The sequence below is a fragment of the Centropristis striata genome, chromosome 16, assembly GCF_030273125.1.
Source record: "Centropristis striata isolate RG_2023a ecotype Rhode Island chromosome 16, C.striata_1.0, whole genome shotgun sequence".
Taxonomy (NCBI): domain Eukaryota; kingdom Metazoa; phylum Chordata; class Actinopteri; order Perciformes; family Serranidae; genus Centropristis; species Centropristis striata.
The window spans coordinates 28,713,267-28,724,258 of record NC_081532.1 but is presented as its reverse complement, the minus strand read 5'-3'; the positions used below and the strand labels follow the sequence as shown (position 1 = coordinate 28,724,258).

The 10,992-nt window shown below is 38.4% G+C and overlaps 1 protein-coding gene across 1 annotated transcript; it reads left to right on the top strand.

Moving 5' to 3' along the window:
* Positions 1–867: 867 nt before the first annotated feature.
* prlh2r (prolactin releasing hormone 2 receptor) lies at positions 868–8,068 on the top strand. The gene is made up of 3 exons (XM_059353674.1): positions 868–1,579; positions 3,713–4,587; positions 6,897–8,068. The coding sequence occupies exons 2-3, from the start codon at positions 3,715–3,717 to the stop codon at positions 7,218–7,220; spliced, it is 1,197 nt and encodes a 398-aa protein (XP_059209657.1). The 5' UTR covers positions 868–1,579; positions 3,713–3,714; the 3' UTR covers positions 7,221–8,068.
* Positions 8,069–10,992: the final 2,924 nt, after the last annotated feature.

The following is a 10,992-nucleotide window of genomic DNA, read 5'->3' as shown; positions in this document are numbered from 1 at the left end:
AATATGAGATTTGGGTACAATATGCCAGTTTAAACAGATTGGTTTTTAACAGTGAAAGAGGGAGGGAGCTCCAGAGGCGTGGAGCAGAGCGCTGAAGGCTCTGGACCCTGGTGGTCAGACTGGCTGGTGGGACGATGAGGAGGAGCTGAGGGAGCGAGTGGAAGTGTTGACTTGAAGGAGTCAGTCAGGGACGGAGGAGCGAGGTGGTGGATGGCCTTGAAAGTGAGAACCAGGATTTTTTAGTCTGTGTGGTAATTGACAGGAAGCCAGTGAAGTTGCTGTATTACTGGAGTGATGTGACAGGTGAAGGGAGTTCTGCTGATGATTCAGGCTGCAGCGTTCTGAACCAGTTGGAGTTTGTGGATGGATTTTAGAGATTTTGAGATGTGACCAGAGAATGAACTGGGACAGCAGTGCTGTTGGTGTGAGGGACTGACAGAGGTGGTTAATGTTACAAAGATGGTAAAAAGCAGACCGGGTGATGAAGCTGCATGTTTTTGTACTGTGGGAGGAAGCCGGAGGACCCGGAGATAACATGCAAACTCTGCACAGATTCAAACCTGTTGTGAGGTGAAAGTGCTCACCAAGCATGGACAGTTATGAAGAAATAAATCAAATGCTGAACAATTGAAATTCCATTCTTCATATTCTAATTATGTGCAGTGACCATTAGTTGTTACATAACTTGAATTTGTTTGGATTGAGATTTCAAATCCACATAAAATTGATTATAAAACCATGCTTAAACTGCAAATCCTTCAATATTTCCCATGTCCTCCGGTTTATGGACATGTTCATTAGCTTCACAATCAGCCCTCTGTTCCCTTCAGGTCGCCCTGTGCTAATGAATTTTGTCCTGGATTACCCTTTGCAGAGGCTCACTTGATGAATCAACTGGCAAGAGTTTATTTTGTGTGGTAGTTCTGGCACCAAGACTCACAATTGTTAAATTAGATTTAGTTTATAAATATTTAGGATGTGTACTGCTGGGGAAAGATCGTGGTTTTCCTCCTAATTGTTCAATTTAATTTCTGCTCCCTGATGTTACACCACAAAAATGATTCGGGGATAAGATAATTAGTCAAAGTCAGCTCTGTCACACGGAGATGTCTGTTACAGGGCACATTTAGGATAACATGAAAAACATTATAGGAGAAATAATATAAATGTGTCAGGATGGCTATAAATTGACTGTATGAAAACCAAAGACACATTATAAGTCCCAATAGGAAAATGATGGTGATTCCGTGGCATTAAAATGCCATAAAACAAGGCAAGGTCATTATAAATTCACTACTTATTACCAGAGTGGCTCTATAGTTCCCAAGTGGACCATCGTAGGAGATTATAATGATTGTTCTTTGAGAGTGATGACAGACAAGCCATCTTACTGGAGGTGACTCACTCACATGAGCACGTCCTGTATGCTGAGAGAGAGAAAGAAAGAGCACACCTCTATTCTGGAGCCGAGCCGGCTGCAGTGAAGAGGTGAGGCTGCACAACAGCGGGACTCCCTGCGGACTGAGGACACACACAGGTGTAGGTCGTTAACAAAATGTCTGGCTGACTTCTCTCAGAGGTAATTTTTCTTTTTAATTCCTACTTTTTTTCAAGATGCATGCACTCTGATAACTTAAATTTGGAACAGGAGAAGAAATAATGACTTAAGATTGAGATGTTTATCTGTATTTGTATGAAGGGCTGGATGTGTATGGATTGCTGCAAAACAATGTATTACTGATCAGGTCAGGTCAAAAAGGCAATGAGCTGAAGAAAAAGACCTATTCCTTTTCTGTTGCAGTCTTGATGGTGAAATACAGCATTGTGACAAATAAAGTGGTCAGGAAGTCTCACCCTAAGTAGGTGATTAATGGACTTTTTAATGCTCTACATTAGGTTGGGGAAGATTTTTTAATTTACACTATTACTATTACTATTTTAAATCTGTCAGGGTTTGTTTTGTAGATACTGATTATTTGTGTAAATTCAGGGTAATTCTTTGCTTTTTTTTAATTAATAGAACTGTCAAAATGAGGATGATCTGCAGCCAGTGACTAAAATATAAAAGAGAAAAAAAAACAAAGAAATCCAGAACATTTGAATTTTGAACACATGTTATATACAAATCTTGCACATTTGAAAAGGACACATAATAAACTAACTTTTTTCAGTGTTTTAGTATATTTTAATATGTGGAGTGTCTCACAACCTACAAACAGCAACCCCTTTCATAGTGCTGTTTCATGCCGGGTCATTTACGGCTCTGTAACATCTCTCTTCCACTATGAATGCACCAGAAGCGGGATGCCGGGATCTAATGATCCGACCAATTTTCCGCCTCCAGAGGTAGTCACAGAGGCAGAAAATTGGTGGTTTGGAGTGTTGGAAGCGGGACCACTATGAACGGGCCATCCTGGCAATGCGGAAAATTTGATGTGGCACGTGACGTCTAACACGCGCCTCCCACTTGGTCCGACAGTCATCCAATCACTGTTCAGCAGCTGCACAACAATTGCGGCCGCCGTCACTAACTGTGCACAGCGTCGACCGCTTATTGTAAACAAACCAGCATGCTAACTGTACACGTCGTGGCTGCCGCTGATCGTAAACAAATCGGCATCACTAACTGTGCACAGAGTGTCCGGTGAATGTTGTAAACAAACAAAGTGAACACAAACTGCTGCAGCACATACACACTGTACTGCTACAGAGCTAACTGTGTAGCCTATTATCCGCTATCCGCCCAACTCGTTCCACGACGTCTAACTGCACTATGAAAGGGCACCAATATCACGCCTTCGCAGGATCACTATGAACGCCCTAAAGTGAAAAGTCGGCACGAAACATTCCGGCAATATAGCGGACAGCACTATGAAAGGGGCTTATGACTGCACTTCCGCGTATTCTCAAACGCATTCTTAGCGATGGATTCGTATGATATCTATTAAAATGTGACTGTAAAACATGTTGTCAATGTTGTGACTTGGTTAGGTTTAGGCAACAAAACCAAGTAGTTGGCTAGTAGTTAGGAAAAAACAAAGTCCTGTGTTTTAACATATATACAACCCAACCCACTAACCCCTAAACATTTGATTGGTATTTATCTCTTTGTGTCCCTATGTGGGAAGTCTTGAGTAAAATAAATCAGCTCTCCTGCACATAAATGTGACTGCATAATTGCTAAGCGAAAACTGGATCATTGACGTCAGTACAGATGTTTCAGCAGATGTTCAGCATATCACATTTTGAATTGATTCTGAAGATGTTGTTTCTGCAGTATTTGGACCGAGTGAAGAGGGAAAGCAAAGACAAAAAGAAGCGCACATGATTGGTTATGAAAATTGTTTTCCCAAGAAAATGATGAAAAAGATTTAGAGAGGCAGAGAGAAATAAATGGTGTGAAGTGTGGAGAGAGAAGAGGAGAGGGAGATAAGATGTTGTGAAGATGAAGCAGATGAAAGTAAACAGATGTAATATCATCGAGGGGGACTCATGAGCCCTGCAGCTTTTTTATGAGTTCTGAAGATGGACACTTGTTTGCCTCTTCTCTCTTCACTCTCCATCTTATCATGACGTTAATATCACTTTAGGTTCGTCGAAAAATGCTGTTTCATAAAATGTGTGAATGACTGAGGCAGTTATGATTTCCAATGAGGTATCGTAAATGCCAAACATGCAGCAGGTTATAAATATCTTGTTATTCATTCTGCAGCTATGGACTGGGAGAAGTCATTGAATGGATCCAGGGTGAACTCTTCATCCACCTTCTCCTCCTCCTGCTTCAACTCCTCTCATCCCCTCCTCTCCACCTCCCCGTTCTCGGCCCCTTCCTTCTCGGGCCTGGACCTCCTGTCCGACCTGAAGCCCGTCTTCATCCCTCTCTACTCTGTCGTGGTGTTGGTCGCCTGCTCCGGAAACCTCCTGCTGCTCTTCCTCATCTGGCACAAGAAGAAGAGACACAACACCACAAACTTCCTCATCAGCAACCTGGCACTGGTCGACCTGCTCATGTGCATCTTCTGCGTCCCTTTGACTGCATCCTACGCCTTTGACCAGCAGGGATGGGTGTTTGGTCCCCACATGTGTCATTTTGTCACTGTGATGCAGTCTGCAGCCGTCTACGCGGCGGTCCTGTCGCTCATGGCCATCGCAGTGGATCGTTACGTGGTCGTGGCTTATCCCATCCGCAAAAGAGCCGGGTGCCAGTTCTGCTGGGGTCTGGTGGTCCTGATTTGGCTGTCTTCTCTGGCTTTAGCCACACCTACAGCTCTACACACCGTCCACCTGGACCTGCGGGCTGCCGGGCTGCAGATGGCCGTGTGTGAGGAGTTCTGGGACGGCCAGGAGCGAGGCCGCCTCATCTACTCCTGTTTCATCCTCTTCTTCTCCTACTTTGTACCGCTGGCCGCTGTCTCCATTTCCTACTGCGCTATATCCTATCAGCTGAAGCAGAGGACCACGTCCGGCTTGATGGCATGTCAAGAGTTGAGATATGCAAGGGTGGCATGGAGCAGACGGAGGAGGAAGACCTTCTACCTGCTGCTGGTGTCCGTCCTCTGCTTCGCCTTCTCGTGGCTTCCCTTACAGGTACAGATGATGCATACATAAAAACATGAATGAATGAATTCTCATTTGGAGAAGTAGGGGTGGCCATCATGATGTCATTTGTGGATTATCATTTTGAAGCCTCGAGTTTGGCATCAAGACAGAGCGACACGCCTCATACTCTGAAGATCACGCCCACTAGAGGGGAAAACTACAGTGGTGGCCGACAAGGGCAAACGTGCCACAAACGGCAAAACTCACACAAACGGCAAATCTCACACAAACGCATAAAACAAATGCTACAGAAAAACTTACAGACCCACAAAACAAATGCCAAAGAAAAAGCTGCAAATACCAAAAACACACAAAACCTCAAAACAACTGCAAGAACGAAATGTTGCAAATTCACAGCATTTCGCTTAGTTTCTGTGATTGCAGCGTTTTTTGGTTGCATTTGTTCTATGTGTTTGTGTGCGTTTTGTCTGCAACTGTAGAACAGTATCAGTCACAATACACAACCATGGGCTGAAATGTTAAGTGTTAAGTGTTAAGTGAAATGTGCCTGTTTGTAGCTAAAACAATTTTTCATTTAAGCATATCATACAATTATTTTAAGACTCTACCAGAAATGACAAGTTGGCTGTTAACAAGCTAATGTTAGCCATCTGTTAGCAAGCTAAGGCTCTTAATACTGCAGAGCTTTCTGAATTATCCTACTACAACACAAGTTACATCGTGTCAAATGCTTTTGCTTAACTAACAGAAATGTAGTTAGCTTAAAATTTACTTCAGATTTATGACTTAGTTACAAAATGCACTGAATATGGAAGTTATCGTTAAATATACTGAGTTTCTGTTGGCCTCTGTATCCACTTTTCTCCTCCTAAAGTCCTCCTAAATGTTTAAAGATTTTTGGTTTGCCAGATTTTTCAAAACTTAGTTATGTGTTCTTCCCCCTGTTGGTGGGGTATGAAAACTTCCATATAAAATCAATGGAGACGGATGGATTGTTTTCCATCCGATGTGGGCGGGGCTTAATTACACTCTTGGCAGTGAGAATAACACTGTAAGAGATGATTATGATGAGATAACAATATGCATGCGAAAATAGGTTAGCTGTGGCGCTAGTAGCGACTATTAACAAATCCCATATTTGGACAAGAAGGAGGAACAAAGTCATTTTGTTACAGCTAGGTAGCTAAATTAAGTAAGACTTCAAACAAGATCATAAATAACTGAGGTAATACACCAAGTGAGAAGTAGGGTCATTTTCTCACAGACGTCCATACAATCAAACTTCTTTTGGAAACCAGTTGAGTCACCCCCTGCTGGCCATTAGAATAAAATGCAGGTTCAAGGAACTTCCGCCTTGACTTCATTTTTCAGACACTGAGGTTGCAGCTTGCAATGAGCAACTAGTTAGCTTAGCATAGAGACTGGAAATGGGAACACTATACTAGCTCTGTCTAGCTGTCTCCCTTGGTTTCCAGTCTTTGTGCTAAGGTGCTGCTGTCTGTAATGCCTGACCGTAGGCTTCTGCTTTATAGTCATTGTAAAGACGGGACAGTAATGTAACTTTTGTTACGCAAGCGAATCCTCTTCAAACTGAAATAAGAAGCTTGAACAGAATCAGTCAGTATGAAATGTCGTATTGGTATGAGCAGTGATGCGTTCACTTACCGATGTAGGCCCTACTGAAGTGCATTTTAACAACTGTACTATCGCTTAGATTACAAAAAGCAAGTGAACTAAATATTCACTGACTATGAATCTTTCAACTGAACCAAACATTTCAAGTTAACCCTCCTGTTATGTTTGTTTTTTCAGGAACAGCAATAACCCGGGGCATGTTTAATTATCCAAAAGTGTCAGAAACTAAAAAAATCCCAATAAACATTGTTTATATTTCATTAATTACTCCATTGCTAACCATTTCAATCAATATTTAGTGCAATACCTCTCACAGATCATGGTTCAATGAGGACAATTCACTCTTTTTTCATAAAAAATGCATGTTAATTTTTTTTTTTAATGTACACTGGAAAGACCTACATATAAAATGCAATTATTTACATGACATTGATTTAAAAAAAAAAAAATGTTTTTAATTTTTTAAATTTTTATGAAAAAATACTTTTAAATATATTTTTTTGATTTTTAAACTTTGAAATGGGTCGGTTTGACCAGCAACAAGAGGAGGGTGAAACATCCATTATTTTCATTAAGAGTATTTTCCAAAACATCAAACTATTCCTTTAAGATGACAAATTCCTAAACAAATTAATTCTTGAATATTAATTATCAAATGACTTTTTCCTTGTATGAATGCTGAATCCTGTTCAACTTCCCAGGTGGTGAATCTGATCCGTGACCTGGACACGGACTTCTCCATCCTAGGGAAGAATTACGTGAACATCATCCAGGTGTCGACTCACCTGCTCGCCATGAGCTCCGCCTGCTACAACCCTTTCATTTACGCCTCACTTCACAACAAGGTCCTGTCCTGCATGTGCCGCCACTTCCTGTCTCGAAGGAGGAGGAAAGGAAAGGAGCGGGGTCAAGGGTCGAGCATCCTGACGATGTCTCACAGAGTGCAGCGCCTTCACACCTCCTCGATCGTGGCAGATTTACCAGCTGCTGTAAATAATGTTATTCCTCAAGACAACTACGCTTAAATTGTCTCGCTCGAACGCACACAAGAATTTAATCTGTGGTGTTTTATTCATTTGAATTATGTCAACCTTCATACTTACAGGCAGTGGTGGAAGAAGTATTCAGATCTCTTTCTTTAGTAAAAGTATTAATGCCACACTGTGAAATTACTCCAGCAAAAGTCCTGCATTCAAAACTTACTGAAGTAAAACTCTTACTGTTTTTAAAATAAGTATGTACTACTATTTTATTGTTTCAGTATTATTTTAATGTTTTCATTGTTTTTATTTATTACTATATTTGTATGATTTTTCATTGTATTTTAATAACTGTACAGCACTTTGTTTAACTGAGGTTGTTTTAAAATGTGCTCTATAAATAAACTTTGACTTGACAAGTAAAAGTACAAAAGTATCAACATTAAAATGTACTTAAAGTATCAAAAGTAAAAGTATTTGTTATGCAGAATGGACCAACTTAGATTGTTTTATTTATTCTAAATATATTATTACATTATTTGTATTGGTGCTTTTATGTAAGCAGTGTTTTAATTTTGTAAAGACAGGGCTCATTTAACTACTTAATATACTGTTAAGATTTAATTTTTTTAAAAAGTCTGCTCACTTTAAATGTATCATGTTTTTTAATGTTAAATCTCGACCTGTAAATTAACTAAAGCTGGCAGCTAAATGTTGTGGAGTAAAAAGTACAATAATTGCCTCAAAATGTAATGGAGTAGAAATATAAAGTTATATAAAATGGAAATACTCAAGTAAAGTACAAGTACCTCAAAATTGTACTTAAGTACAGTACTTGAGTAAATGTACTTAGTTACGTTCCACTACTGCTTACAGGTAAATTCAGTTAATTTAAAAAAATATTTTTTTTTTAAGCACTCTGGAATTCAAAAACTCACAATGTGAGGGGCAAGGCTTTCATGAAACAGCCACAGTGTGACCAGCTGGTCTCTTTGACTAAGTTATAACAAAAGTATGGAGGCTCATACAGTCATGGAAAAAAAAATATTAGACCATCCTTTTTCTTCAATTTCTTGTTCATTTTAATCCCTGGTACAACTAAAGGTACATTTGTTTGTTTCCTTTCTAATAATTAAAATCATTCTCAAGAAAACCATAGAAAATGTCTAGATATTAGCTTGGAAATCCTCTCATGAGATATTTTTGTTGTTATTATATTTGTCCAAACAAATGTACCTTAAGTTGTATCAGGCATTAAAAGAACAAGAAATTGGAGAAAACAATGGTGGTCTAATAATTTTTTCCATGACTGTATATTGTCTATTTAGCACATTTCTAATATGCTACATTTATAATAACATGCTGTTCTAATCTAAATTTTTAATGCCTGTCCGCTTTAACTGACAGTGTGTTAGGATAACTGTGTCGTGTTTTACATGTGTAATCTATTCCATTTTGTTGAATTTCATTCAATAAACAGGGTTATTAAATCGTCGTTTCACTTTCATTTATTTTTAATGTTGCTTATGTGATAAAACGGGCACATGAAGAGTTCCTGTGATGATGAATGAATAGTGTATTTCTGTCCTTCACTTTGGCCTTGAGCCACCGAACGTTTTAACACGTTCTGCTGCGGCTGCTGTGACATTTGATGAACACAATGCTGTATGCTAAACCTTCACCGTTTAAATGTCAACTTGTAGATGGTGAGAGAGAGAAAAAATCGGTGTTGTTCATAAGGATATGTAAAACAGTAAAGAGTGAATGAACCAGAGGGAAAACTGAATGAAAAGGGAATTAAAAAAGTGTACAACCTCATCATGATGTGACCTGCAAGTAAATGCAAATGATTGCATTTTACTTGTGTTTAATAACAGATAATAAAACTGAAAATAGTTCAAGTGAAACAATTTTACAAGACAATATATGCATACATTGAATGGTAATCAAGAACAATACCTGAATTAACAGACAAAATGAACAAGATATTAGAATAAAAAAATAAGAAAATAGAATAAAAACAATACACATGCAATACCAGCCAGTAGTCAAAAAAGATATATATATATATATATATATATATATATATATATATATATATATATATATATATATATATATATATACAGTACAGGCCAAAAGTTTGGACACACACCTTCTCATTCAATGCATTTTCTTTATTTTCATGACTATTTACATTGTAGATTCTCACTGAAGGCATCAAAACTATGAATGAACACATATGGAATTATGTACTTAACAGAAAAGTGTGAAATAACTGAAAACATGTCTTGTATTTTAGATTCCTCAAAGTAACCACCCTTTGCTTACTAGAATATAAGACATGTTTTCAGTTATTTCACACTTTTTTGTTAAGTACATAATTCCACATGTGTTCATTAATAGTTTTGATGAATCTACAATGTAAATAGTCATGAAAATAAAGGAAACACATTGAATGAGAAGGTGTGTCCAAACTTTTGGCCTGTACTGTATATATCAGTCCTGAATATCCTGAAAATCCAGCTTCCCAAATTTGTTTGAAGACCCTTGTAAATAAAACCTGAGTTTTCCCAGTTTTAGGAAATAAAGAACATCTCTGATCCAATGAAAAAACGAGAGGGAGATTTCCATTCAGGCAGAATGATTTTTCTTGCAGGAAGAGTAGTAAATGCCAGGATATCTGTTATATGATTCCTATGGTCTATGTCTAGTACCATCAGGTTGAATGCACTTATTGTAAGTCGCTTTGGACAAAAGCGTCAGCTAAATGACATGTAATGTAATGTTATAGAAACACTCAAACACTGAATAAAACACTAAGTGGGTTGGGAGCTATGTTTTCCACAGTGATTTGAGATGTTAAAATCTCTTCCCGATAGGGACCTAGCACTGGACAACGCAAAAACATATGGATAAGATCAGCTGAGATCTAGTGGCAACAGTCACAGGAGGGAACATAGAATCATAAATCTTTCCCAGCCTGGCCTTGGTATAACAGGCACAATGAATCACCTTCCATTGAATTAAACCATAGCACAAATAGAAGATCCATTATACATTTTCTTTATAAGATAACTTTTTAAATACTGTATAATTTGCATCTCTAGTATTTCTGCATGTGGATTTGAGTACCAGCAGCTTAGAGCAACTCTACTGGTAGATGAGTCACTTTTACCTGACAAACAGCAGTCTGATGAGTAATGCAGCCTTACACAATTCTCCTCATTTTCTGATCTGCCTCCTTGTTGTTCAGTCCTGAAGTTGTAAAGCCTCCTGGCAATGATTCAGCTGTCAGATTGTAATTATTGTGAACATGCACTCTCCTCTTTCAAGAGCATGAATGGAGCTCCAAATTAATTATTTTCAGTGCATAATTTTGCTACACTTAGAACCTGTATTTAAATCTAAATGTCTAATTTCTATTTCCTTATAATGTCCTGCATATCAGTTTTTTTCTTCTTCATTTTTTAGTTTTTTTTTTTTTTTTTTAGCTCTGATTGCATGCATTGTCAGTTGAATTGAGCACAGGTGGACTCCAATCAAGGTGCAGAGAAATGAAAGGCACCTGAGCAAAATGTAAAGAGTGGAAATACTTCTGTCGATGTGATATTTCAGTTTTAATCTTTTTCCTAATAATACATTTGCAAAAAAATCTGACTTCCACTTTGAATGCAGGTTGATGGAGGGAAATATGTATTCAAGTGATTACATCACCATTGTGTTGCAGCATAAACCCCTTTACATACTTCACAAGAACAGAGATGCTTCTTCTTGTTCTCGAGGTGGCAAGAACACAAAAAAGGACATTTCATAC